This window comes from Nesoenas mayeri (genome assembly GCF_963082525.1).
Source record: "Nesoenas mayeri genome assembly, chromosome: 1".
Lineage (NCBI taxonomy): Eukaryota > Metazoa > Chordata > Aves > Columbiformes > Columbidae > Nesoenas > Nesoenas mayeri.
Window position 1 is genome coordinate 46,590,049 of NC_137541.1, and position 26,572 is coordinate 46,616,620.

The 26,572-nt window shown below is 40.8% G+C and overlaps 1 protein-coding gene across 1 annotated transcript in view; it reads right to left on the reverse strand.

The window, feature by feature from the left end:
- The window catches only part of PLEKHG7 (pleckstrin homology and RhoGEF domain containing G7), a gene marked incomplete at both ends in the record, with an annotated part of 33,089 nt that extends 6,965 nt beyond the window's left edge, over positions 1-26,124 (reverse strand). Inside the window, 13 exons of the mRNA XM_080357660.1 lie at positions 1,190-1,269; positions 4,565-4,658; positions 5,450-5,565; positions 7,513-7,687; positions 9,740-9,853; positions 10,805-10,900; positions 12,370-12,465; positions 14,429-14,578; positions 15,685-15,780; positions 17,641-17,681; positions 19,006-19,133; positions 24,198-24,220; positions 25,420-26,124. Of these exons, the coding sequence (XP_080213786.1) occupies positions 1,190-1,269; positions 4,565-4,658; positions 5,450-5,565; positions 7,513-7,687; positions 9,740-9,853; positions 10,805-10,900; positions 12,370-12,465; positions 14,429-14,578; positions 15,685-15,780; positions 17,641-17,681; positions 19,006-19,133; positions 24,198-24,220; positions 25,420-26,124 (1,914 nt within the window). The remainder of the gene's footprint in view (positions 1-1,189; positions 1,270-4,564; positions 4,659-5,449; positions 5,566-7,512; positions 7,688-9,739; positions 9,854-10,804; positions 10,901-12,369; positions 12,466-14,428; positions 14,579-15,684; positions 15,781-17,640; positions 17,682-19,005; positions 19,134-24,197; positions 24,221-25,419) is intronic.
- Positions 26,125-26,572: the final 448 nt, after the last annotated feature.

The following is a 26,572-nucleotide window of genomic DNA, read 5'->3' on the forward strand; positions in this document are numbered from 1 at the left end:
TTTCCCTGAGGAACTTCAGAAAAAAACTCCTCAGTACCTAGAGCTCTCCTGCAAGGCAACACCTTGTACTAAAAAAGGCATAATAGTAACACAACACAAGTCCACAGGCAGAAAAGAGTCAGTTTAAGGTCTTTTTTGACCCCTACCCCCCTGTTATTTTAATAGCAGGACTTCCTCTATTTTTCTTGGAACTGCACTTCCCCATCTCCCATCACATACATGCAGAACACAGAATTGTTGGGGCTCCAGGGCATTTGAAGCCCTTCACAGAAGGTTCACCAACACATGTATATGGGACATCCCCCAGAGATTTGCCTGTGAGCACCAGGTGTCTTGAATTCCTACTTCCTTCATCCCCCCCACCATTGCTAAGGGATGGTGCTGCTGGTCTAGAATCTCTCACTACATGCCTTCTCTATCTCCTACAAAAGCAGAACACCTGCTTCTTAAAAAAAAAAAACAAAAACAAATCAAACCCAAGAAATCTTTAAATCAGACACAGACTTACTGAGATTTTGAACAGGTCCACTTAGCCTTAATTTACATCAGCTGCATCAACTTAATTATCTAGAGGAACTCCTGGATTGAAGCTTCAGGAATGTTAGGTCATCTGTTTTCTTTTTTTTTTGTTTTTTTGTGTGGCTAAATACAGGGATGTATCATCTATAGAAGTCTCTCTCTAGCATTTTTCATCAGTAATAACTTTCTTAAGAAAAGTCATGGTTTCCATTTTAAACTAGGGGAAATCAAAGCAAGGAGAGGCAACATACAACAGGCAGTGTTGGAACTGAGACTGAAACAAGCTTTCCAACAGTTATGATATCTCTGGGATAAAAATTTCTCTGTTTACTGGAGTGAGTCATGAGGGGAGCATCAGAAAACCTCTTACATTCCTGAAACTTTTCTGAGCTTCAGGAATCTAGCACGTCAGAACAACACCAGGAAAATATTAAGATCTTGTAATGTAAATTCTGCCTGTCAGAGTGTTCCTATAACATACTGAGCCTAGAAGCAGGGTTTAGAATCAGTGTTATGGTTTGCTCTTTGCACAAGGAACTATCACCTGTCCTTCATGCCAATTAGACATCTTGTATTTTTATCCTTAGATCAATCTTCCAAAGTACATTCAAAATACTTACCAAGCTAAAAAAAACATAACTCAACAGTGGATATCTCTATCCATTATTACCTTTTTGTTACGTTTCATTTTGGTAATTAATAGAAGATCATCAAACAGGAAGAGATAGACATCAAGGAGTCTTGTATTTTCTGAGGGGAAAAAAAAAAAATCAACTTGGTGGCATGATTATTTTAAGGAAATGCTACATCTAAGATCAGGCATATCTATGAATCACTATGTCTTACAAAACGCTTTTATCAAAGAAACACAATTTCCATCATAGTACACAATTACTCATCTCCTAGTCTGTGCTTTCAAATGCAGTGCTTAAAAAAATAATGTGTCTCTTGATGAATTTGACTACTATTACTTGTACCTTGCAGCAGCTATTTCATTATGAAAAAACAACTGCTTACCTTCTAGGAAAAGTGACCTGGCTCACCTGGAGTATTGTCAAATACAACAATCAGCATGCTCTGAACTAGCAAATCCTACCAGATAAACAGTGAACCTTCTTAAAACAGCAGAGACAAAGAAATAGGGAAGTGCAAACTTTTCCTGGTACATTTAAATGCTGTTATGTTGCCCTCTTCACAGGCTTTTGCAGTGATGAAATGTTAATTGACAGTATCACAAAAGCCTTTCAAAAACTACACAAAACAGTATTGACTTATCTTTTCTTCCTAGCTTAGATGACACGAGAATGTGAAGAATATGAAAACAACTGTCTGCAAGAATGCTTCAAAGTCTTTTAGGTTGATCTCCAAGCCATGCTGAAAACTTGAATATTATTATAATAAACAATATGGAACAATTTAACAAAAGCAAGAGTATTTTTTAAACAACTTCCTGCAGGAAACCTGGGCTCTCTACTGGATTTACAGAGCTTTGTCCTTTGACCTCTTTCTTATTTATGGCTCCTTCTATCCCTTTCCATGAATCTTTCTTTTATTTCACTTTTTGCTCCCAGCTTACTGTCCTAATTCACTTCCAGAATCACCTCCTTTCACTGCTGCAGGCTTTATTCTATATAGTATCTTCGCTGGCTAGTCTGTACCAATAGGATATCTCTTGGCATGGAAACTTGGCATGAAATGCCCAGCCAGTCTTCACAGAAAATGAGGCTGGTCAGAGCTATTGCTTCCAGGCAGTCTTGCAGGATCCTAAAATGCTTTCTTGGGTGTTTGTTTCTGAAAGGTTTGGTTTGGAAACTTCTTATCTCATTAATGTTGCACAAAGCAACATCAGTAACTACTGAAAACTAAAATTCTAACTAGGTCATGTTGCATGGAGAATAAAGAAACTACCACGAGGACCTTGTTATATGTCATTGGAGGTTCAGAAGATAAGTTAACCTGTATTAGACATCTTATGAAAACTACTCTTCTGTAAGTTTCCATGAAGTCAGAAATGTGTTAGAGGGCTCTCCATAGCATCTCTTGCACAGCAGTAGGCTTTTGTGGGTATTACACAGGAAAGAATTATTTGTCCTAAACTCTGTCTGCTGCTCTGGACAAAATTTTCTGCTTCTTTCATTTATACTGCATTCACAGTCATTGAATGGCATCAGTTGGAAGGAAACTCTGGAGGTGCCTGGTCCAACCCACTGTTCCAAGCAGGCCAAGCTAGAGCAGGTTGTTCATTCAAGTTTTGAATATGTGCAAGAATGGAGACACTACAACCTTTCTCTTTCCCTGTACTGATATTTGACCACCCTAATTGTTAACAAGTTTTTCCAGATATCTGCTGGGGGAGTACCCCATGCTGCAACTTGTGTTGTTATGTCTCACCCTTTAGCTCCATCTGCCTTAAATCGGCCATTAGGCAGTTGAAGACAACCGTAATGCCTTCCCTGAGCCTTGTCTTTCTACATGTGAACTCACTTCTCTCAGCTGCTCCTATTCTCAAGTACAGGATTACCAAAAAACCTCGTGCAATTGTGGTCTCAGTGATCTCAATTTAATTCAAACAAGCACAGTTCACCTTAACACAAAATTTGCGTGAGCCTGTTCAGAGTTGTGACTTTAGAACATGCTCTTTTCTGTTGTGCAGCATTACACGTGATTTATGATTTCGTTTTTGTCTTTAAAGATATTTCATTCAGACAAGTGGCCAAATCCTAGGCATTTTTATTGCAGATTGCAGGCAGCTGGCTGTCATGATGGGTAAGAGCTATGCTCATAACTCCCTTCTCAGTTTTCTAATGAGGAATTGCAGAAAGAGATGTGGACACCTGGTGGCCACCCTTACCTCCTACACTGGGGGCTGGTGTCTCATGAAGATGGCAATGAGTGCAGAGGGAAGGACTGGTGGGAGAGGACTCTGGCTTTCTTCCTCCTCTGCCTGCCACCCCCTAAACATCATAGGAACCTTTTCTTCAGCTGTCCCTGATATTGTGCCTTCTCCTCTGCTGCTAGAATTCTCCTCATGAAGGAAGGAAAAGAAAAACACTGAAAAATGGAACATGTCCCTTTTGCTGCTCCCTTTACAACAATGGTGGCGGGAAACAGAAAAGTGTTGGGTGCTTATTCTCTTCATCTCTGTTCCTGAGAAGGTGGTGAAGGAAACGTAAGATATGGGCTGTGCTTATTTCTGTGAAACAGTTGCTACAGCCCTGCAGCCACCTTGGCATGCAGCTTCCAGCGTCCTTTCAGATGCCAGTCTTCTCCAAAATGCCCAGGCTCTGTTTCCTGCTTAGACAAGGAGGAAACCCTCCTCTCCCGAACAGGTAGAGATTCTGCAGCAGCTCCCCAGCAAGCAGCAAAGCAACTGGTCTGCTACAAAATGATGCCTGTGTGTCTGGAGACGTGAGTCCCTGCTCTGCCGGGGTGACAGCAGCTGTGAGCAGCGCTGTAGAAATCAGCATCCTTGGGTGGGACAACTGTGCTACCCGCGGAGTTCATGGCATGTTGTAGGAGCGCTCTCTTCATAAAAAGGAAACCACCTGGCAGGATAGCACCTTCTTGTTCCAAGCTGTCCCTCAGAACAGCAGTCTTAGCACAGGTGAAGTATGAAATAAAAATAGCAAAAACCTATGGACTTCTCAGTAATTTTTGATGAAACACATAGCAGATATATGAGGCATGTTAATTTCAGTCCCCAGGCATGTGGGACACCTTGTATAGGGCAGTCTAAACTTCCTGATCTCCTATTACCATGTTCTTGAATGTGACAGTAAAACTCTCCCTTTGAGTGACAGGCATTGGCCAGTCCAGTTGATTTATTCAGCACCTGGCAGACCGAACATCCAGATGTGATAGTAAAACATCATGCAGATTACCCATCCTTTTGGCTGTTTCTCAGTCTCTCTCTTACAAGCTGTACATTTGTTTTTTCTTTCCTGCACCTGCCCAAATACTGTTACAGAGGTTCATTCTGGACCTGCCTAACAAAATATGATTCTGTTAAGCTAACTCCTGATATTGGGACATTTAGGGATATTACCTGTTAGTGTTAGCCTCCCTTCATGAAGGAGAAGTCTGTTCGCTGAAGACAAAATGTTTTCACTGCTGTTTTCTCTTAAGCTTTGCTTCAAACACTTGGCCAAAAAGAGAGAAAGAGAGAGAGAGAAAGGAGAATCTCGTGTATCTGATTATGAGATGGGAGGCAACCAGCAGTTAAACTGAACACACATGGATTGCTGTCTCAGGCTAAATACATCACACAGCTAATAGTTGAGCGTGCCCGTGTTTCTTCGGCAGTGCTATTGCTTCAATCTGTTTAGGCTTTTGAAATGTTAAGCTGGGTTTTTCTTTTCTGGAGTGAGTTTAATAGTTTTTGCAGATCTGCGTGTAAACAGATATAATCCTTGATGTGTCACCCACCTGATGATGTTACCATAATGATGCTTAAAGTCTGTTTATATGAGTAAGGGGGTAACCACAGCAGAAAAGTGCACATGTTCCCAGGTATGCTGTGTAATTTTTTGCAATGCTATTTAAATGTAAATAGAAATTTCTTTGGCTCACCTTGTGAAAGAGGTGCATAATTTCTACTATACTTCATATCTTTACAAAAAGGTAGTAATGCTTACATCAATCCCATTTCGTTCTGCCCCATAAAATAAAGGATTGGAGAGTTGTCCTGGATCATATGATTGTACTCTCTTGGATGCCAGCAGAGAGCAACCCGTGCAGCCATCCAAAGTGCTGTGCAGAGCCTGCATGTTTAGATAGTGCTTGCAGTGCTCAGGCTGCAGCTGCTCCTGTGAGAGCAGAGCCCCTCCCCAGTAACTAGGATATAGACAACCAGTCAACTTCAGACCATGTTACATAGATAAGAAACTAAACCTTCCACAAGAAAAAATGCCCTTTAAAAAAACCCACTTACCTCTGGGACAAAAAATCTCCTGTCACGATCCCAGACTTGAGGCCAAATTATGACCTCTTGCAGCTGTTTGAACTTCTGAAAGTTGTCCAACCACTTGACTTTACCTTCCAGATCCCCTGAAATATGTGAAACATCAGTTACCGCCAAGGCTGGCAAAAACAGTTGTGTTTCTAGAAGATGCTGAATGCTGATTTTCTTCCAGTGGAAGACGGAACACCTCACATGTGAAGCCCTGGATGAAATCTTGGTATCATCGTGAAAAATTACTAAACTCTTCCTAGGTCAGCAGAGCCAGAATTTCAAACTATGCATTTAAACAGGTTTAAATTCACTGGGAGCAAGGGTTATGTTTACTGGTCTGAATGAGGGGGAATCATGTAAAACTCGATAAAACTGTAATCTTCAAAAGTTCCTAAAAAGAAAAAAAATCCTGCCTTTCTAAACTGTCTGGGGTACTGAGAGAAAAAGAATTTTCATTACATACATCCTGATCAACAGGGTGTTGAAGTTAATGAGAAATAATTTCAGGGGAAGTGGTGCTAGAAGTGACTGAAGTATTTAACTGGGATGGGGGTGCCTCAGAATGTGAAAAATGAGGACTCTTTGCTGATTCAGTGCCATTATGGGGAAAACTTTAATGGACCTGAGGCTTAAATTCCAAGTTTTTGTGTGTAGTGATATCACAAATAATGATTACATAGACAGGCACACACACACGTATACACCAGAAGGGGAATGCTGGGACTGCAAATGTTCCTTATGTCACTGATTCACCGGTCAAAACATGGAGGCAGATCTTTGTCAGATGTCTATGAATAAAGACGTGTCACCCCTCTATCTTTGGTTTCCTTGGCCTAGAGTTATTTAAACTCTGGAAGGACCTGTTTATTTACCAGTAATTTCCCCAGATTTCCCATGGTCTTTTGAGGCCATACCTAACACTGTCGTCCTCCCAGCACAAATCTCCAGACTAGTGATAAAAACAACTTCTTTTTCCTGTGGGATGTGTTTTCTGTTGGAAAGTGTGCTCCTTGTGTGACCATTAGGCTAGACTCCTCACAGGGACTTGGCAGGAAGAGAAAGAACCAGCATCTTTCCTTTAGGTGGTAATTCCATCATTGGAGTATTTACCCACAAAGCAGCACCCCCGGATCTATCTAGAAGACATTAAGTCTCTCTCTGCCTCATCTCCAAAGGAGGTGTTTGAGCCTCTAGCCTCCAGGACAGGGAGAAGGACAGCTGCAGAGAGAGTACCACCATGCTGGGTAGCTCAAGGCAGTGCTGTGGTGCTGGTGGGCTGCTGGTTGGGATGACACACTGCCTGGAGCCTCTCCCTGTCAAGACTGGCAGGATGGGCATTTTGCTGATACACAGTCATCTTTGATTTCAGTGGGAGCTGCATGAGGCCTTTGGAGTATTCACCTATCTGCTGATGTTCTGTATGACCATAAGACACTTAGAAATGCATTTATGGCTTCCTGAACAAGACTGGATTAATATATAATTTATTTAAAAAAAAAAATACAAGAAAAATCTTCCTGGACCAATTCCTTGTTTTTCCACAATAGCTAGAGGAAATCTGTAGCCGTGATATTTTTTCAGCTACTTTACATGGTAGAACCCTGTCACTTAGAGCAAGGCCACTAACATAATATTCCCCTTGTGAGTACAATTTTATCCTATTAAGGATTACCCCCAGCAAATCTTCTCTAGACATAAATCCAACTGAAAGACTTCTTTGTTTGAGATCTTTCTTGATTTGTTCCCATTTGTGAGCTGCTCTTAACTGTTTGCATGTCACTGTAGATGATTCTGAGCAAATACAAGTGACTCACTGATTTCTGAGTCCTGTGACCTTGCTTAGAGAGGCTTTGAGAGCACAAGGGTGGCACCAATCATTTCCTACAGAATGAGGAAGGACTCAGGATTGTAGAAAGACATACACATCCTCATTGCATTAAAGCAGGGAGACCAGACCCATTCACGCTCAAAGGACACACACAAAAAGGCCACATAACTTGAACTGTTAATTGCGCGCTTGACTTTTCGTCTTAGCTACTTACGTATGGACTTTTCCACCTTCTCTTTAAGTGACCAGAAAAAGCCTTTCTCTGTCTCATCAGAGCTCCTCTTCCAGATGTTGTGAAGGAGGAGGGGATAGCGTGTCAGTCGGTGCAAAGGAGCGACCAGCAGCTCTGGCAGGTGCAGCCTCTTGCACTGCTTGTTTTGTTCACACCACTGCTGAAGACAAGGAGAATCTGCTTAGGCTACAGCTGGCAGGGAGGCAGCAAACAGTTTCCTGCATCATCAGCTGACTTTAATGAGACAGGGACCAATTAAAGATGAGCTTCTCACACAATGAGGGTGAGGGTAGCATAAAGACCCTCTAAAGGGGCACACACATCACTACTTCAAATTGACACTCTGTGTTGCTGCTCTCCATTTCAGATGCCATGGCCGTGCTAGGGGATCAAGCGGTGCTCTTGTTTATATGCCAAATTAAGTTCATCAGGAAGACCCCAGTTACATCTGAGGGTCACCTTATGTTTTACGGTCATTTACTACTTCCTATTGGGGACCTTTTTCCCTGTCTGAAATCCTCATCAGGGAGCAAGCAATGTGCATCTCCCAGGCCATGAAACCTGCAGTGCTTGTGGTTGCTACAAAGAGGTCTCCACCAAGTCTTGGGTTGCCTGTGAGAAAGGACCTCGTCTTTAAGTTTCACTTTCTAACTCTGTAATGTTTAAGATCAGTCTGAAGTATTTACAGGACACAATGTCCTGCTTATGATAAGTCAGAAAGAGCAGAGCCCTCTCCCTGGGAGTCCCACCGCTGCACTGGCTGGAGTTGTTGTTTTCAGGCAGATATGGCATTGGCACAGACGGAAACTGCTCTGGTGCAGTAACTGTACAAAGACATCACTGGTAGCTCTTTCCAGCCTTATGTGAGGGAGATAAATGCCCATGTACTGGTAGTGTTATGATAGCAGGTTCTACATTTGCATTATCTATGTGCAAGCAAAACCTGTCAAAGGAGCTAAACCATGGCTATTGCAGAGGCCGCACTTGCTGTGCTACCCAAGGCGTTGTGTCCTCCCTGTGGGCACATGGATCAGTGAATACACATGAGCAAGGAAAACAGCCTGGCTTTTTCATCAAAGCTACCCCACTTTCTCATTGCAGGCCCCTAAGGCATGTGAAAGAACTGACATGCTCCTGGCTTTCTATTTTGGAGCACAAGTCTGGTGAGGAGCATCTGAGGGAACTGGGGCTGTTCAGCCTGGAGAAAAGGAGGCCGAGGGGAGACCTTATTGCTGTCTACAACTACCTGAAAGGAGGTTGTAGCATGGAGGGTGTTGGTCTCTTCTCCCAAGTAGCAAGTGGTAGGACAAGAGGAAATGGCCTCAACTTATGTCAGGGAAGGTTTGTATTGGATATTAGGAAAAATTTCTTTATGGAAAAGGTTATCAGGCATTGGAACAGGCTGCCCGGGGAAGTGGTGGAGTCACCATCCCTGGAGGTTTTTAAAAGATGCATAGATGAGGTTCTTAGTGACATGGTTTAGTGACAATATTAGGTTAGTGGTTGGGCTCAGTGATCTTGAGGGTCGTTTCCAACCACAATGGTTCTATGATTCTATTCCCCTTGTTTTGGCCTGTATCATTCACTTCTCAAGTTTGTCTATGGCACCACTGATGTGACATAGCATAGAGGCTGGGGGCTCTTTTGCACCCAGGGAGTGTGAACCCTGTCATCCGCTAAGGCACATAATACCTTATGTACTGGGGTCCCACCCAGCATCTAAAAAGAGCTGGTATGTAAGACATGCATTGAAGTAAAATGAAAGTAAAATATTAAGAGAGCTCTATGTGGCTTGTGTTGTGGGTTGTTTTTGTTTTGTTTTGTTTTGTTTTGTTTTTGTTTTTGTTTCTGTTTTCTGTAACAATTTCACTTTGTTAAGGTGGAGGTCTCCAAGTCAAAGGATTATGTGCAAAACATATGAATGATACAGGCTGGCCATACACATTTTTTTGTTTGCAAAAATGCAGCCAGTTGTTCCTTTTTGGCTTCCCCTGTTGCCTGTTCAACATTACATTTTGGAATTTCACATTTGCAGGGGAATATACACTCAGAAGGATGATCTGCCATATCCTCTACAGTTCAAAAACCAGTGTAAAATGCTACCTATACAGTTTTGCTTCCAGTGGGCTTTCCTAGTCTGATGTGAAAATCCTGTCATAAGTCAGGAAGGCCAAAGACAATGACAACAACAACAAAACCATCACTTTACTTTCAGGTAGATGCCAAAATCTTCTCTCTGTCTCAGGTTTTCCAAGTAGAAGACAGCGGAGGTATAATTGAGGCAATAAATCTGGTGTGTCTGGCAGAGGTCACCCTGGAAAAACTACAGAAAAGACTTGGAAACTTATCAAGAAAGAAAAATGTCATGACAAAGGCTGGAACAACAGTTTTGGTTTTGCAATGTGCCTTTTACCTGAGATTTCCTTGTACCTAGGAAAATAGGGGAAGAGGGAATTAAAGCAAAGGGCGAGATAAAAAGTAGTAAAAATGGTAAAACACCACAAAAGTGCTCAAGCAATGCATGAGAGCACAGTTCTAACAGCTCTGCAAAGGTATGAAACATTCTCAGACTTTGTCCTCATTAGAAATAAATGATGTGAAATTCATGTAGAAGCTGAAGATAAAAGTCAATACTTACGCAGCAGCTTTTCATGACCTCATAGAGCATGTCACTTTATATGCGAGTGTGTTAGCTTTTAGGAATGTTGAATGCCACCCACGATAAAACTGAGTTTTGCACTTAGCAGTGGCAGGACAACTCTGTCTGTGCCTCTCTCTTGCTGAGCAGACACAGGCCAAAAGGGCAAGAAGTACTTCAGTCCCACTGGGCTCTTAATGAAGCACTTAAATGCACTTGTGGGTCTGTTGCATGGATTAGAGGAAGGATCTATGCTGTGGAGTGGAAGGAGACAGGCAACACCCAGTGATGGGGCTGGGGTCTGGTCTCAGGAACACATCTTTCATAGAGTGAGAAGCTCATGTGTGCTGTTGGCAGAATCCCCTCAAGGTCTGGGCTACTGTTGCCCAGGAAAGGAAAATCTTCCCACACTTCGTTCCCCATAAAGAACACCTTTCCACAACTACCTCAAACATGTCAATGAATAAAAAAGAAACCCACTACTGAAAGAAGGTGCTTGAGACTGAGACCAAACTGCCTGTGACAAGTGACATGTCCTTAACTCACTTGACTTCTCTAAAACACCTGCATACTATGATAAACGGTCTGCCGCAAGGATCTGGTGAGATTAAGCAAGAATACTTCTAATTATGTTACCTTTCTGAGTATGGAGCTGAAATCCATAGGAGAGTCTGACTTGCTGACATACTCCTTCGCGGTTTCAAGAAAAGTTTTCAGAAAACAGAGACTTATCTAAGTGAGGGGGGAAAAGAGAAATTAGCATCAGTGGTCTTCTGAAGTTAAGTTTAAAATAACTTTATTTCCCATTCCCAGTCTCCCTAAGGCTCCAGGTCTAATGGAGTGCCTATACTTTTCTTTCTGATGTTGCCAGAATTAGCCTCAAAATTACACCTGGAACTCTTTAATTAATCAGAAGCTAAAACAAATAACCACTTACATCATGATAATGTCATTTGACAAAAGCTTTGAAACAAGATTACGTTTATTCCACTTAGACTTATTTTAGGGCAGCAACTGTATTTAACATGAACTGGCATGGAAAATTACCATACATTAATGGTATCTACTGGAAAACACTGATTGTGTATTAGAGAGCTGTGACAATTAAAGAAGTGTTTATGGTCATTTGAAGAAGAGACTGTCTTTCGGAGTTTGAGTTTGTTTCACACTATTGTAGGGAAAGGAAATTAATATACAGTGCTATAAAAATCACATATTTCCCAGAAATTAATTTTATATATTTGCATCATATTCCAAGGGTGCCTACACTATCAGTCAGAAATGGATGAAAATTCGTTCGTAAGCCCACACTTGCTTCCTGAACACACTATTTGCATACAAAGTCATGTCAAAACTCAGCTTTAGGCCAAATTTTAGTCCAGAAGTATCACCCTCTGTGATACTGCTATGAACTGCTGTTGTAGCTGCACACACCACTTTATTTGGTGTATTTATGTGGACAGGGTTGCTTATAGGATGGTGCTAATTCTTTCATTTTGACAGGGGTGCATTCTACACCTTTTACAGCATGCATTTTTTTCATGGATTCAGCCTGCTGTCCAGTAGAAATTCATGCTGTAAAATGCATTATAAAAAGACTTAAAAGGTGTGGAGAGTGGCTGCATTCTGCTACATTTGATCACTGTTTTATACACAAGTATGCATAATAGATGGTCATTTCTCATCCTCACTAATAAGGACAATAATATTGGAAAGCAAAATTAAAGGGAGGAGGTTGTCAATTTGTGTTCACTTGCTCTACTGGAGTGGTATAATAGACAGCAAAGTATTTGTGCCCTTCTGTTTGTGAAAAGAAAGTTGTTATTGTAGTTATTTTGCCATTCTTACTGTTTTGCTGTAAGGATTGTGCAGTCAGAGTTTATCTTCATAAATCCTTTTAAAAGGGTGGTGCTTATGAGAATTAGTTTCAAACTCATGTTTCCTTCAGAAACAACTGCCAAATGAGCTCTTCTCTGTGTTCAAATGCCCATTTATCTTTTGCTGGAGGCACATGAGAATAAATTGTTCTGGTGAAATTTGACCCCCACTGATATACCAAATAGAAATGAAAAACTAATTGTTTGTACTAAGTTCCAAATGTGAGCACTGAATCTGAAGAGAAGTTTTATGGATGGTTTCCTGTCTCCTTTTATTGGGCTGGTTGATTTCTGATCTCAGTAAGATTTTATTTTTTTACTCACCTTGTTTAACTCTTCTAAGTTTGAAAAAAGTCTCCATGAATCCACATCCAAGAGAAATTCGTTACTCTGGAGGTATTTTAGAGTACTCATAAATATCTTAAAAAACAAAACAAATCTATGTTATTAACTTTTTTTGTCAATTCTATATATATATATATATAACATAGCTATTTTATTTCTGAAAAAAACATGTTTGCACTTTAATTCTCATGAAATGATGATTTGATTTGGGGAAAGCAGAAGATGACACTTTGAGAAACTTTTTCTGACCTGCCTGAAGGCTAAATATTGGGCTTTGTGTGAGGAGGAGGGTATGAGTGATGTCCCTGGGGTGTCTCTGCAGCTGCCACAGAGGCAGCTGTGTCCCTGCTGTGCTTTCTGGCTGAACGGGGACAACTGAGCCCCCTGCAGAACCATGTGAAGAAAATAATAACATCAGAGCTGCAGTTACAGATTTCTATGGCCTTTCTAAATGCTTTCATTCCTACTCCATGCATCAGCTGTTATATAAGTTGTTTAGAGTTACAATGGGAAAAACAAAAAGTTGGTATAGCATAAGTAGAAGGTTCATTAATTTTTTTTAATCTCTTTGGATTGTTCTGTTAACCTGTACTGAGTGAAAATCGCATGCGTGTTTATGGGCTGTTTTATATTATATAAGCTCTGATGGTGGTCTTGGAGCTGTGCTGAATGTGACCCAAATCTGAAAAAACTTTAAAAATGTAGATTACGGAGTAGATTTTTTTTGTATATGTGTGAAAAACACCAATGAAAAACCCCATCACCCAGGTGCTAAGACTGAAGAGCTGCTGAGACTATTAGCTTAGCCTTGTGTAACTCTTAAGTTACCATGAACAGTTGACCGGAGAGCTTAAAGGGGATTTACAGTGTTCTTAAAGTTCCATGTTCAGAATCATTAAAATCACTGGAATATTTCTATACTGGGAAGTACTTAGAGTAGAAGGTAGCTGTAAAACTGGCTACTCAAATTCAATAGGTTCTTTCTTTGGCAGGAGAGCTTGGGAAACAGGCATGGCTGAAAAGTTTATCATTCATGGGTTACTCAGGGCTGGCTAAGGCTTGTCTATGGGTTCCTATGTCAGGCTCACCAAGCGACTTGCACGTCCTCACCCTTCCCAGGATTCACTCATTTTTTGTCTTCTAAGAAGAAAGAGTCTCAAGGGAAGGACACTTCCATCCTGCCTTGGAACTGTAGCTGGTCCTGCTGTCCACTTTCCCTTCTCATTCTGCCCCACCAATTCAATCCACTCCTCTGTTTATTCCCTTTACTTTGCGGTACTTCTTGTATTGCCTAGGCTAACTTTTTAGCAACACGGAAAATGTCTCACTAATCTTTTTCCTTTGGCTAATAAGAAAATGGTAATTGTGCAGAATAAGAGAAATATGACAGGAAGATATTTAGGGAAGCTTCCATCCTTTTAAATGAGTGCACTAACTTTTGAAGTGGGATAAATGTAAAGTGCAGCTATTCTTGTAACAGCGTATAGTACTTTTGTCCATATTTCAAAGCTCTCAAAATTCACCAGGATGGAGGCAATTTGGAACTTTTGGGGCAGGAGCTGTTTTTTAGTTTGCTTGTTTTCTTGTAACAGTAGAACTACAGGTCTTCTGAATTCTGAGGTTTTCATGCTAGTCGGGCTAATCTAACCATAGCTCTATATGAAGTTAAATGAAGAGTATAATGTTACAGACTAGTGGTAGAGAAATATCCAGTATAGTCAATTGGAGAGTGCCTTCAGAGTTCGTGAGAGGAATAGTGAAGTATCAGCTGAAAGTACTGGAAGGATTTGCAATCAGATGGTGTTTACAAAGCACTAGAAAGTGACGTCTAGAAGAAGAGATGCCATTAGGAAGATAAAAAACAAAGGAAAACATCCTGGAAACAAGATGGTCAGGCGAGATGCAGGAGAAACAGCAAGTGCTTAAGTCATTCCCCTGTAGATATCCATAGAGAGGTTACAGGTGGCTTTATGTCTGCCACACTGACAGAAAGGCAAATAATGTTTCATTATGTTTGAGAAACGAAATCTGAAGTTACCATCTTGAGAACCAGCAAATGATCCAGAAAGTAAGTGCATTCACTTGTGAAAAGTTCCCATACTGCTTCTTCTTTTTTCACGTCCAACCGGCTGTTGGCATCTTTCTGCTCAGTCTGTTGCACCTTTATAAACTCATGCCAAGATTTATTCTATTGATTGAAGAAGAAAGAAAACCACTGACTGTTACATCAGCTTCTTCAGATCTTATGAAAAGAGTCTATGATCTATTTGCCCAGGTAAAGAGCCTGGCTGCCTGTATTAGTGATCCAACTTCTGGAAAATTAAAGATTCCTTTAAGAAGATTAAAATCCCCCTGACATTTTCCTTCAAGGTATTTATAATATAAACACACTGAACTGAAAGTAATACAGTATGATACTCTCTGTTTGTAGGATGCTGTATCAAAAAATACTGGGCAGCGTGCAAATGCTGAGGAATTGAATCTGTCGTGCTGCTGCTGCTCCTGGAAAGCAGGGATGGATGATAGCTTCCCATTTTCCAGGTGGTTAAATTAAGGTACCAAAGGACTAGATCTTCATAGGTACTTGGAAATTGTTTTGTTTAGTCCCAAGGTAGCCTCTGTCACCTTCCTGACCTACTCCCAAGTCAGACATTCACATACAAGTTAGGCACTAACAGGAGTCCTCAACAACCAGTTCCATGGGAACTGCACACAACAGCCTGCCACGAGAAGAAAAAGGTTTGCCCTGGAGGGGGAATGGTGTGAGATGTGGGCTATCTGAATGTCACCCTGTTAGCCCAAGCTTGGGTCCCTGGAGGCTGGGAGCCTTTTTTATCTGGTAGACAGACTTCGGTGGGATTTCTGCAGCTGAACTTTGGTGTTGGCACTGACCTCTGCGTGGCCACCTCTGAACATACCCCTAAGGCAGCAGTGGGGGTGACTGTGCCCCATTTGGCAACTTTTTGATGCTGCGATTTTTTCCCCCAGATCTGCAGGCACTGCTGAGAGGGTTGCCTTGATGCCTTTTTCTGAAGGTGGTACCTCCTTGATTTAGGACAGTCTGGAAGCCTGGCAAAATCCAGATGGTTGTGAGGACCCTTGCTAACCACCTACAACTCTCACAGATTTGCCCTTGCCCCTCCATTTCAAACAACAAAAACATACCTTATGCTTATGCATTAGTTTTGCAGAAAGGTCTTATATCCAGATTAATGTAGGAAAAAATGGCAACTTGAACATAGAACTTTAATCTACACCTCTAAGTGTCCTTAGTATAGTATACTATTTTGATACCTTAAAGAATAAAAAATCATATGTGCTGCAGTCTATGATCTCAACGGCTGAAAGACAGTTTTCCAGATCGGATGCTTGCTTCTGTTTGTCTTTACCCTATTGAGTGACAAAAAAACAAAGTCCCAATTTATACAAGGACCCCTTGCCATGATCTGTAAGGAGCTTGCCCTTAACTGAGTGATTTCTTCATATTTCCAGGCTCTCCTACACACAGATGAGACAGTGATGGCATGTTTATTTGTAGCTATGGGTGGAGTGTGTAGGTGGCTTAGGTGTGAGTGTGTAAAATCTTATTTATGTAACACAGAAGTCTTTGGCAGGGCAAATCATTGGTATGGCAACAGACAATGGGCTACCCTCAGCAGACAGAACAAGTTACATATTTTGCATCCTTCAGCACTGTCGGAAGTAGGGGACAACAAACCCATAGTTGAAATTATCCTTCTGCCATAGGTATACAAATCTTGCTTGTTTATTTTATTTAATTTTTTAAAAAAAATTATTTGAGCTACACATTGAAAAAACTCCTTTGGTCATCTGCAGAGCACTGTCTACAAAATGAGCTTTTAGAAGGCTTAAAAAGCAGGAAGAGTTTGTCTGTGTGAGGGATCATGAAATAAAAACAATTGCTTTTGGTTTGGCTTTGTTTTTCAGGCTGACAGTGCCATGTAAAAATTTTAACCAATATTTATGAACTTTAATTTAGTGCCGTGAGCATAGACTTATAAGGTGTTTGCCCAAGTTTTATCTGCTCTCTGGAGCTGTATACTCTTACTTCATGGATTTCTATTGTCTCAATTTTAGGCACTGAACTCAAGCCAATTTTGAAATATGTGTTTGATTATAATATATGAAATTCAGAGTTTAAGCTCAACTTTTAGATTTGAAAGATAGCTTGCAATGGAGCAAAACCAACAATGCCATTGTATATATACACACTTAAGCAATGCACCAGCAAATGGGTTTTCATAAATTAAATTCTATGGCATTTAATAGTCTCCAAAATAGCTTTTGGCTAAATATCAAATACATTTTATTGCAAATTTCAAATATTTTGCTGAATTTAAAAATTCTCAGTTTTAGGCCATGCTCCTTCATATGCTATAGAAATGCTACCAAATGAAGTGGGAAGTCCTGTACATGCTAATTTGAGTATTTGTGTTGGTTTCACTTACACAAACTCTTCTTTGAGGTTTAGAAGATAAAATGCAAAATATATTAGGGACTGTTCACATTTACATGTTTAGGGGTGCAAATAATCAAAACCACTTGCAAATGATTTTTTAAATTATGAACAACACTCAAAAAGAAAATTCAGATCCTATATTCAGTTAAAATTTTTGTAACTGGAAAAGACAAGGAAATGTGTTGAACAAGGAAATTAACTGAAGTGTGTTGGTGTGTATGCTTTTACTGGAGACTGTGAGGTTTCCCACAAGGACAGGAAAGGTCTAAGAAGGCATCCTAGAAGCTACTTTGATAGGTAAAGCCTATAAGCCTTCCATGTGAGTGAAGTTAGGCAGTTAGGCAGATACTCCAGAGCTCTGAAGTGCTAAGGTCTAGGTTGGCACACAGAAAATACAGAATACAATTTGGTCAAAGAAACAATGCGACTAACTTACCCACCTTGTGCTTTCTTGCCCCGGGGAGCTGCACAGGACCTGTTGCCACCACCGAGCACCTCGAATGAGTGCTCTCCACTCTGCCCTCCTGGTGCCACGGGCACCTCTCCTCCCGCCACCCATGGGGATGGGGACCTGCAGTGCTGACTGCACTGCCACTGCACTGAAACCACCCAACCTTTAATGTCCAAGCAGTCCTAGCATGGGATGAGACCTCTGATTTCAGCTCATCTGCTGGCTGCTTTTCTTCAAGGGCAATAAAGCAAATTTACTCAGGTTAGTTGCGAGACAAGGTAATGTCAGTACAAGGAAAAAAAAATGGTGAAATACTCACAATTCCTCTTTTGGCAAATGGCCACTTTGGCTTTTTGGTCTCTAATGGGTAAAACAAATGTGTTATCAGTAAAGAAACATATAGCTAAAAATAAAACTGTCATTTATATGATTTTAAACACTTATTTATTTCTTTTTTAGGTGAAGCCTGATCTACCATACACTACTTGGCTCAGATTTAATACTTGTGTTTAGGCAATTTGTGCACCAGACTTAAAACCTATTAAGCCTGTTGGATTCCTTCCAGCAAGAATTATGTCTGTCTCTGATGGGATCTTGGATGATGCCAAACACTTCCACTTGCTGCAGATGATCAGCGTGTGGTTGCCAATTCTTTACATGGGAAAACAGATCATACCTCAGGCCAATTCTTGAAGATATCCATTGTTTTGCAGCAAGAATTAGGCTATGTCTGCTCGTTAGTGACATCTTGGAGCTATGCAGGTGTTTACAATTCCTATGGATAAAAAAAATCCTACAAACCATAAGCCTCAGATCTGTCATGGGACTGCCACAGTGGTGTAGGTTGTAATTCATGATCCTTAGTGAGGCACAGGGAAAACTGGAGATCTAGATACAGGAATTCAGTGGTGAGAGGTGAGGAATGCCTGTGTCTGTTCAGCAAGAAATTTGAAAGAGCTTTCTAAATGTGGTACCTTCCTCCAGGCCTGTGTATGACTGGGAATCACAGTTAAAATGTTCTCTTTTTGGATTTGTAAAGCCTTGGTCATACTCTCAGGGGATGGCTGGCTTATTTACTGTCATGAAACTGCTGGTTGTGACCTTAACTTATCTGTTTTTTGAGAAAATGTTATTGTCTGGTCACTAGCATTTTCTGGTTTCTGGAAATCACACTGCACACTATCAAATACTCCACAATAGATACCTGTGGAAATTGCTTGCAGGTCTACATTTCAGTGTTGAAATAGCTTGTGAGTAACCTCTAGCCATGAGTTGAGTCTGCTACACTCATGATTAGGGTGGAAAGCGTGGCATGGGCCACTCTCTTCCCTCTACTTGAAGCTGTGTGGGTAGGAATTTGTAACTCAACTGCTTGCAAATGGAGATCCTGGCCTGGGCTCTGGTTGCTCGTAACCTGTGGAGGAGGGAGGTGATCCACATCCTGCATTCCCTCATCTACCTCTTACATTTTGCGTTCAACATCAAAATGCAGGCAAAACAAAGCAAACTGAGGAGAATTTTAAAATGAGGGATGCAGTCACTTCAGCGTAGGGTAACAGAAAACTTCACGGAGGCTGTGCTGCCTTGTGTGTCATCATTGCGTTGATCCTCCCTCCACATCCACATGTATTTTAGTCATGGCTTTTGCTGGGCTCAGAGCAGCAAACCCCACCCTATGTCTGACCTGCACTTAGCATCAGGACCGTGTGGGGTAGGTAGTCCATGGCACCGTCTGACACCAGGAGGTCTCCAGGGAACACCTCGAGTCCCGGCAGACTCACCACCACGGAGCTACGTCTGCGCTCAGCCGATCTGTGAGATGCAACAACAACACACTTCATCTCTCTCTGCTTGTGGTGCTCCTTGCTTATACAGGAGGAAATGAGCTAAAACACCAAATCACAGTGACTATGATGCAATGTGTGAAATGAACAATAAGTAGAAAATTTCATTGTTTGACAGCGAATATCTAATTATCTTTCCAACTCCACATTGTTGCTGAGATTAAGGTGCTTATGGCCATGCCTTGCCTCAGATAATAAGTACTTTAAGAATTTAAATATTAGAAATTCCTGGTTTCTTCTGAGATGAGGCAAAAAGTGAGTGGAGATTTCAGAATCTGTGTTTTGGAACTGGAGTCAAAAGGAGCAGTTAAATATCATGTCCTTAGCTGATATGTGGGTTGTCATTATTTTAACCTCCCAGAACTCAGGTGATTTAAAGAAAAGACAGCATACTAATGAAACAGTTCAAATGCTGTTTTGGTGTTTTTTAATATGTAACCTTTTGGCCAGTTTGTGCTATTTTCTTTCTGAATCTTTATGGCATTTTTCTGCTAATTCAAACATTTTGTACTTTGAATATAATATGACTTAGCGGTCTTGCTGATTGAAAACAAATGGCTCCAGCTATTGTTGTAACTGACAGAGGGCATTGTCCAGGATGTAGATCCATCAAGTGAAGTGACAGGCGTTCTGTATCCAATAGTGTGTTTGTGCCAGAGGCTGCTTGCATTCAAATATAGGAATTACTGGTGCACAACAAAAACCTTTTTGGATTTTTCTAACAACTCACACTGATACCTAATTAATTGTGCTAGGGTACTCTTGCAAGGTGATGGGTGTCTATAACTTTTTTTCTTCTGTATTCAAGCAATTCATGCATGAAGACTGCATCAGATTTCAAAGGGTCAGTAATTAAGTAGCTGAGGGAGGCATGAAATGTTTGGGCATATATAAGAATTATCTTTTTTAGTCATCATTTGTTGTATATAGTATTTTTGGTCAGTTAAATATAATTCTTTTTAGTTTTTTGCCTAGGCAGATATCTTACTGTGAATATTTAGCTATATGCCAGCACCTGCTGTGAAACCTGGCAGGTATATTTTTCCCCTTAAGTGCATGAATAGTCACTTGACAACTTATCAACTGGGAGATGAACTTGGAGGCAGAGGACTGGGATTTGATACATATAGCAGGACATGGAGATGATACTTTTTGTTATGATCTGACAGTGACATTGCTTGCAGTTGCCTTATCTAAACCAATTTAATTGTGTGGGTGGAAGGAAAATCTGCTCCTAACAACAGACAGAGCTGTAGGCCAACAGGAAGGCCAGATCTGGGACCTTAACACTTGAAACACAGGCACACTAGGGATTTACAATTAAGTGTTGAGGAGTTTACAATGTGCAATGTATGAGTTCTCTAAAAGCTTTTCCTTTTCTGGTAGTCCTACCGAATAGGGAATATAGGATCTGTTTATTTAACTTTGGGGATTTACAATGAAACTCTGAAGTTTGTCATGAAATTGAACCTAACATGTGGTTTGAGAGCTTTTATGGATGGGGTCTGTTTCTTGATTGTCTGCAAGCCCATACCAGTGCAAGGGAGATCATTTCCTGATGGGGTGCACTTAGTGCTACCCAGTACAAATTTTAAGTGCTGGTAGCAATTGTATTAAGATGCTTCTGAAACCTTTAGTAATTCCACCATGCAGTTTCTTGGGCAGCTGGATAATTATACAAGCCAGATGCTGTAAAATAATACAAGGATAATTCTAAAACTTGTCACTCCTGTACAGGGGAATTCAGGAGATTTATTTCAGGTTGGATTCACAATAAATTTTTTAAAATGTATTATTGATTCTTAAACTATCTAGCCTTTTTCAGTTGCGGTATTTATTTTGAAGCTGGATGTTATGAAGATTGGTAATGGGAAACAGAGTTTCATTGTAAGCGAGTTAAACAGTGTTATTTCTCTAGATCAAAAAAGCCTTGAACTTCAGAGACACATAGGTGTAAACAAGCTCTTCACATAGGTATATGAACCTGTAAAGTGTGGGAGCATGCCAAGGTCACTTGCATGTGTATCTACAATATACCTCTGCAATCTAATATGTCTGGTCTGATTAATGATTTACATGACTAAATTGTGCACTCTTGCTTCACAGATGAAGGTACAGGTATCTGTGATCATCTGGCCTGATGCCTGTAGACAGACAGGTTAGATGTTCTTGTTGTTTTTACTGGAGAAATGAAACTACTGAAGTATTGTGTGATGCAATTTATCAGTTTTTGAGTCTGTGTGCAATATTCTACCATCTTTTCATGCCTGCAGACTCTGTAGTTTTGCCTTTTAATTTATTTTTGTTTGTTTCTTTGTTTGGTTTTTTTGTTTGTTTGTTTTTATGGGGGGGTGTCTTTGTTTTTTGTTTATGTTTTTCTTATTAGAGGCAGGGGGCTGAAGCACTTGAGTGAAAGAAACACTTGTACTTAGGGATGAACTCAAGCACCTAAGGAGATAACATCTGCAATAGTGTCTGTTTTAAATCTACTTGTTTTGTGAAACAAGATAATGTCACATGTTTGCATTACAAAGTTATGGAAAATTATTAAAGACACTGAAGTAGCTCATCGTCTGGAAAAACAAGTATCCTCAGTATACAGTTGTTTCTAGGGCACAGAAAGTTTCAACCAATTGCTTTTTAGATGTCTGTGTCTTGATATGTTCATAATCTTAGCCTAACAAGACCTTTAGATGTCCCAGGGAATAGACACCTATATAAATCACCTTACTTAAATAATGGATACGTTATTTAAAGGAATGCCTACTAGATGAGAATAAAAGCAACTGAAGAGGCTTCAAGGGTCAACATTAGAGGTTGGTCAGAGTTCTGACAGCTGCCAGGTGATGACACTGTCACCCAAGCCACTCCAGGAGGTATTTGGACTCCCTGATTCAAAGAGTCAACATGACACTTCATGGGCACATGAGACATTAAAGAGGAAGAGGAGCACCTCAGGATAGCTGAGCCCAGCTCCCTTAACTCAGCAAAAATGAGCTTCTTTGGCAGTTACTGAGAAGACTTCTCATTATCTAATTGTCTTTAGGAAACAGTGAAATCCAATTTTTGCACCCAGTCTCCGACATGCTGAACAAGGCAAAGAGAAAATGAGCTCAGACTAAATGAAAGCTTTTGTTTTATCAGCATTTCATTTCATGGCAACATTGGCTTTAGCATCTCAACCTGTCTCCACCACACACAACTCACCCTGTACTGTCTCCTGTTCTTTTTTTGTTTACTTATTTTGGCTGATAATTTTTAATCAGCATCTGTTCAGCGTGTTCCCATGCTGACAGAGATGTACTGATATTCCCGATGGATGGTTCTGTTGGGAAAGGCTGTTTAAAACGAGCATTGCTACTTTAAGAAAGGCTTTTGAAAGTACAGCCTGTGAGACAAGAAATAAAATCATAATGCATCTTCCAAACAACTTTTTCTTAATCTTTCCTGTTGGTGACTGTGGGGCAAAGCTTGTGTTGTTCTCTGTGTGATTTCTTGATTTTAAAATGTGTCTGGATGTAAGTCCAGAGCCAGTATCCTAGCTGGCATGTAGCGGCTTCCCTCTGAAGCTGCCAGGCAAGAGGCACCAAGAGAAGATTTGTACCTTAAATGTTCAATGTTCTCCTTTTTAGCCATTTGCATTCAGTATCCTTCAAATTCTCCCCTGAAGTTTGCCAGGGTACACAAATCTTCACCCCGTCAGTGAGATACACTTACGTATTACAGTTTTGGGTTGAATCAGTGCAGACTCTTCCCAAAATAGATGCAGATCATTTGTTTTCACCCAAGATGCAAAGTTCTCTCCCTTCTCTCCCTATCCCCTTTTCTACTGTGAATTCAAAATGCTAAATAGCTATCTGGAGATTGCAACAATTTGGAAAATCTAGGAAGCTGCTTCTGCCGAGAACATGTAGACATACACACTTGTTAAGCCTTGTGTAGAGAACTGCACTGTGTAATGACTCAGACTGTACCAGCCTGCTCCAACATACCCAGTCCCAAACACGGTCCTGTTTGCAAGCTGCTGGTTATAACAGCTTGCACTTGAAAAATGAGTAAACATTGGGAAGAAGGGGAGATACAGCTCAACTAATGATGTCTACTGCCTTAAGAAGTGTAACACATTATGGTAGAGTCACAAAAGCAGTGTATGGCTATTTGTTGTGAGGCTGTCTCTGTGTTCCCCAAGCCTTGCTCACCAATTCCGGTGCTTTTAATGCATGTCACACACCCACCTGCCCCACCTGAAATCTTCAAGGGGATCACACAATAAAGTGAGCACTGCACCATCAGTGAGAGAGGTATGGTAACTAAGGGAGGTACTAGCTCCTGCTTCCTTGTTGTTTAGTAAGAAAATAAACTTCATTTCTCTTCCGTAAACATTTTAACATCTTAAGGAAACAAACATGGCTGAATCAAACTTACTTCTGATTAGCTTTTACTTTCTGGTAATTGCTTGTGAGAGCTTGATGCAGTTCACTGCACAGATCTACAGTACACGACACCTTTTCTTGCCTGCACTAACTTACAAAATTCAAGTATTCTTAGTTTGTAGGATTAGAAATCCCCCCATCCAGCAGCAGTCCTAGATCTGCTTTGCTCATGTGTGAGAAAAATATTGAGCTGTTCTGCTAGCTTCTTTGCTCCCTTTTCCCTCCCACAAAGTTTTGAAGAATGTCGCTCCAGATTATGAGATGTTTCACATTCTTCAAGCTGAAATTTGACACTGCTAATCCAAACAGCCAGACCTTTTGGCAGTTGGTTCCTGATGCAGAGTTCTCCAATGGTCCAGCTGAAATACTGTGTGAAATAAAGCTAAACATGTCAGGGAGAGGGCCATCTTTGAAAGCAAATCTCATTAAAAAGCTTAGTTTAACAAGCTGGTGATAGGCATTTCACAAAGAAAATCTACAAATTACAGTTGAATTACACATACATGTCTCACTGTTCAGTTTTGTCTTAGAGTGAAGCAGTTTCATTAAAAATGTGGAGAAGTGAAACTTAAAATATGACAAAACAAATAGACGCATACCTTTGTACAGGCAATCCATGCTTCTGAAAGAAAGTGAGATAGACCGGTTACTTGGTCAGAAAGGAAGCAAGCAACCTGAATTTATGTAAAAAGTACTAATTTGTTAAGAGAAATGTGCTACATAGACTTAGACTTTGGCTGATTATTTTCGTTGTTCTGAAGAAATGACAGTTCATTTGATATCCAGAATGTTTTCTGTATTTGAAAGGGGGGTGGGAGTAGTTTTTGGTCTGTGGCACAAAACTAACTTATCAGCAAAGAACTATACACCTCTTTGATACCATCTGTGTTCAGTGAAATGTGTGTGTAGGTGCTTTGCATAAGGACAGAGTCAGGTGTGTGTCCAAATTTAACTACTTGTGCAAGTAATGCAAGGTCTTCGAGAGCAGACATAGTAGCAAACCTGGTTTCTGCAGTTCCTTTCCTTTTCTTCTTGAGATGAAGTTATGGAGGACAGCTAAACAGTTGTTGGTCATCAGGGAAAGACAGAGGGCTAGCTCCTCCACTGCTTATTTATCTTTGCTGACTCTGACACTCACTGCATCAGTGTTTGTTTGTTTGTTTGTTTTGTTTTTGTTTTTGGTTTTGTTTTGTTTTGCTTTTTAAAGAAAAGATGGCACAATTTCCCACTCATTTATGGAACTGAACATAAAAATGGAAGGGCTGGTGAGTGGCAGAGCTAGGTAAGTGGAAGAAAGGGAGTGAAACATCTTCCTTTGGTAGTAGTAAACCTTAAATTTGGCTTGAATGTCTTCATTCTTTGTTTTGTTTGGTTTGTAATGTTATTCAGTAAAATAGAATAGAGGACTGGCCTGGCTTAAGGAGAATCCTGCTGAAGGACCCTGGAAATGAAATAATCTTCCAAAAATCCAAGCCAGAACTGGATAAATTACTTGGTCTTGTTCTTCCATGGCCCCACAAACATGTATGTGGGCCCACCAGGGTGAATGAACAGAGGTGGAAAAGAGTGGCCATGTGCAGGAGCAAACTAGGCCAATCTGGTGACCAAGAGAGAAGGCTGAAACCATTGTCTCTTGCTGATTTGGAAGGAAAAATCTCCCTTCCTAACAAGCGTAGAAGTTGCTCTGTTGTATCAAAGGAACTAGGGCTGGGTTGCAGTTCAGGTTAAGAACTGTGGTTTTGTTTTATGCACTGGGCCATGATGGACCAACACTGAATATGTAACACTGAAAAGGAGGTTGCACTATTCTATTCCTCTTACCTGGACACTCTCCTGTGATGTAGGGATGGGGCAAGGGAGTCTCCTAGGCAGCGTACCACGGTTGGCTCTCCAAGAGTTTTTCGGTGTATCATTGGGACTGCCATTGCTGAGAGGATCTTTTTGGCTTTGCAGCTTTGATCTGGGGCTGGAAGACTCTGCATCTGCTGTAGTTGTCTCAGACATGGCTTTGGAAGACAGTAATTTTGCACGGACACAAGAAGGCAACGATAGTGACGAAGCTGTAGTGCACCGAGGTGGACTCTTACAAATGTGGTGGAGAGAGCTCGTGTATTCCTTTTGATTCCCCCACTGAACTGTGTCACAGCTGTCCTGAAATAACAGCACTGGTGAAGCAGAGGCCATCCTTAGACGCCTTAAAGTTGGAGAAGTGGAAATTCTGGCCAAAGCATGCCGGTCAAACTGGAAAGGTGCATGATGGTTCCCAGTGCACTCCCCTGTGGGAAGCTTCAGAAATGAAGACTCTGTATAACTTCGTCTTCGAGTGTAGTCACCTGGAGGCAGGGTTGTGTCCGTACAAACTGATACTGCCTGTGTTTCACAGGGACTGAAGACATCTTCTGGACTGCAGCTTCCAGACAAAGCAATATTTTCTTTATGAAGCTCAGCTTCCTTAGTTAGGAGTTCCACGCTGATGCAGGTTTCTTTGACCAGATCCGGAGAAAAATCAGAGCTTGGTTTTTGCATTCTTTATATGCAGCCTGAAGCTTTATAGCTTTGTGTACCTAGGACACATGATCAGAAAAAGTACTTAGAAACTCGCCATATACATTTTTATATGGGAGAATATGCAAATGGAAAAAATCTCGCCAAAATAATGCAGATATGTGCACCAGTTCAGAAACAATTGCCTCCACTTTGAATCCTGTTAAAAACGTTTCAATAGCTTCAGCACCTTATTTCAGCAAAATGTGTAAACAGCCACTAACTTTGAGTGTGCAAGCCATGTCAGCATCAGTCAGAAGAACTAATTAGATGGTAAAGGCTGCGTAATTAGGGACTCTGTTCATCCAGTACTGCAGCCACCTAATTTCCTGTTGCCACTCCCCCATCAATAAGATTATGATACTGCTGTACACGGATAAAAATCAAGTCACCAACTCTTCAGGACTCCTACTTGTTGCAAAATCATTTA